The following is a 1,764-nucleotide window of genomic DNA, read 5'->3' as shown; positions in this document are numbered from 1 at the left end:
GAAGAGATAAGAAGGAGTATCACTCCTCCTTACATTCCAAAGTCAAGGTTAGCACACAGTATTTGCAGACAACCAAAATACCACAATTGGAAGAAAAACACCAGCTGTTTTGTAATATGATTATGAAAATAAAGAAGTAACACTTAAATACGGATATATGTAAATATCTGCCTCCGACAGTTGGTAATACTAAAAGGTAAAGTCATTGCTATTGTCCAACAATAGGTTTCTTAGATTTCTATCATTTACTGTTTCGGGCCAATTACAATGAGAAATAAAACATTCAGTGTTTATTTCCCCCATCCTTAGCTTTGTTGCCACCTGCTTTTCCATTTCCCTTCTGTTTGACCGGATCCCCGTTGCATTTGTGTACCCCTTGAGTGGTTCCCATTTGAAGATGTGCCGTGTGGACCTTTTCAATCAGAGAGAAGCAGTCTTCCTGTGGACTGATCGGGCTCGTTGCAGATCTGGCCTGTTCCAGAGAGTCTGAATTACCAGGACGGGTGTTCTGAGCCGCTTTGGGCTGGGGAGACGACGGTCTCGAGCCGGGTTTCCTCGGCGAGGAGTGTGTGGACTTGATGTCTTCTTTCGGGACAAGGTTTAGGTTCAAACACACAGGTCGTCCGGGTTTTGGGCTCAGAGGAATGACTATATTATCTCCTGGAGCTCCAAGAGTGAGGTAGACCTCTGGGAAGGTGCATTGCTGGTTCAAGTTCTTATGGCCCTTTTGGCAAGTGGTCAAAGAAAGATGAATAAATGGTAGTTCAGATCATCACTTGGGAAATATATGATACTTACCATCTGTGGTGTGAAACTCATTAACACCTTCACGGTCATCTATACAAACAAAAATGTACAGTATATTAAAAAAGATTGTACATTTGGAGATGAATTTGATGTCTTACCTGAGATGTGGATTTAAGACCCTTCTGATATTCTGTCTGAGGGACGAAGGATGCTGACTTTGTCAAGTTGCAGCCCGGTTTAGCATCAGGAAGTCTGAAAATGTCCCCTTTAGATATCGGTGGTGTGCTTTCAGCCACAGTTATAATTGGTGCATGAACCTTGTAAAAGTGAAAAGAATGCTTGTCAAGAACATGTTATGCAGAGTCACGTAAAAAGTTAGGAGATCGTGTAGCATTCGAATTTTAGATTTGGTACACCCGCTATGGACTGTGGTCAAACTGTTAAACTAAATTAAATAGTTTAATATTGTATAATCGCATGCTTACCTTAGCTAAAGCTAAATATTACTCAAATCTCATCCGCCTCAACAAAAACGACCCTAAATTTTTGTTTAGTACAGTAGCATCGCAAACCCAACAAGGGACTCCTCCCAATAGCTCCACCCACTCGGCAGATGACTTTATGAATTTCTTTAATAAGAAAATTGAACTCATTAGAAAGGAGATTAAAGACAACGCATCCCAGCTACAACTGGGTTCTATTAACACAGATACAACTGTATCTACGACGGATACTGCAATACAAAATAGTCTCTCTCTTTTTGATGAAATAACATTAGAGGAACTATTACGGCGTGTAAGTGGGATAAAACAAACAACATGTTTACTTGACCCACTTCCTGGGAAACTTATCAAGGAGCTTTTTGTATTGTGTAATCAATTGATTGATTAAACAAACTAAAGACTTTATAAACAAGTTGTGGCAACGTTCCTGACACGTCGCCTGCTGCATGGTAACTCTCAGTCCCAGCAGCTGACGGAAGGAAACTAGTTATATATATATATATATATATATATA

General features: G+C 40.1%; 1 protein-coding gene across 2 annotated transcripts in view; it reads right to left on the bottom strand.

The window, feature by feature from the left end:
- LOC133620489 (uncharacterized) overlaps positions 1-1,764 on the bottom strand; it is a 33,251-nt gene continuing 31,487 nt past the window's right edge. For both annotated transcript variants that reach the window (XM_061982051.2, XM_061982052.2), the window contains 3 exons: positions 906-1,064; positions 799-837; positions 1-724 (listed from right to left, as the gene is read on the bottom strand). In XM_061982051.2, coding sequence (XP_061838035.2) covers positions 284-724; positions 799-837; positions 906-1,064 — 639 coding nt within the window. In that variant the 3' untranslated portion in view covers positions 1-283. The remainder of the gene's footprint in view (positions 725-798; positions 838-905; positions 1,065-1,764) is intronic.

This window comes from Nerophis lumbriciformis, linkage group LG24 (genome assembly GCF_033978685.3).
Source record: "Nerophis lumbriciformis linkage group LG24, RoL_Nlum_v2.1, whole genome shotgun sequence".
NCBI classification, from domain to species: Eukaryota; Metazoa; Chordata; class Actinopteri; order Syngnathiformes; family Syngnathidae; genus Nerophis; species Nerophis lumbriciformis.
This window is presented reverse-complemented; position numbering and strand designations above follow the sequence as displayed.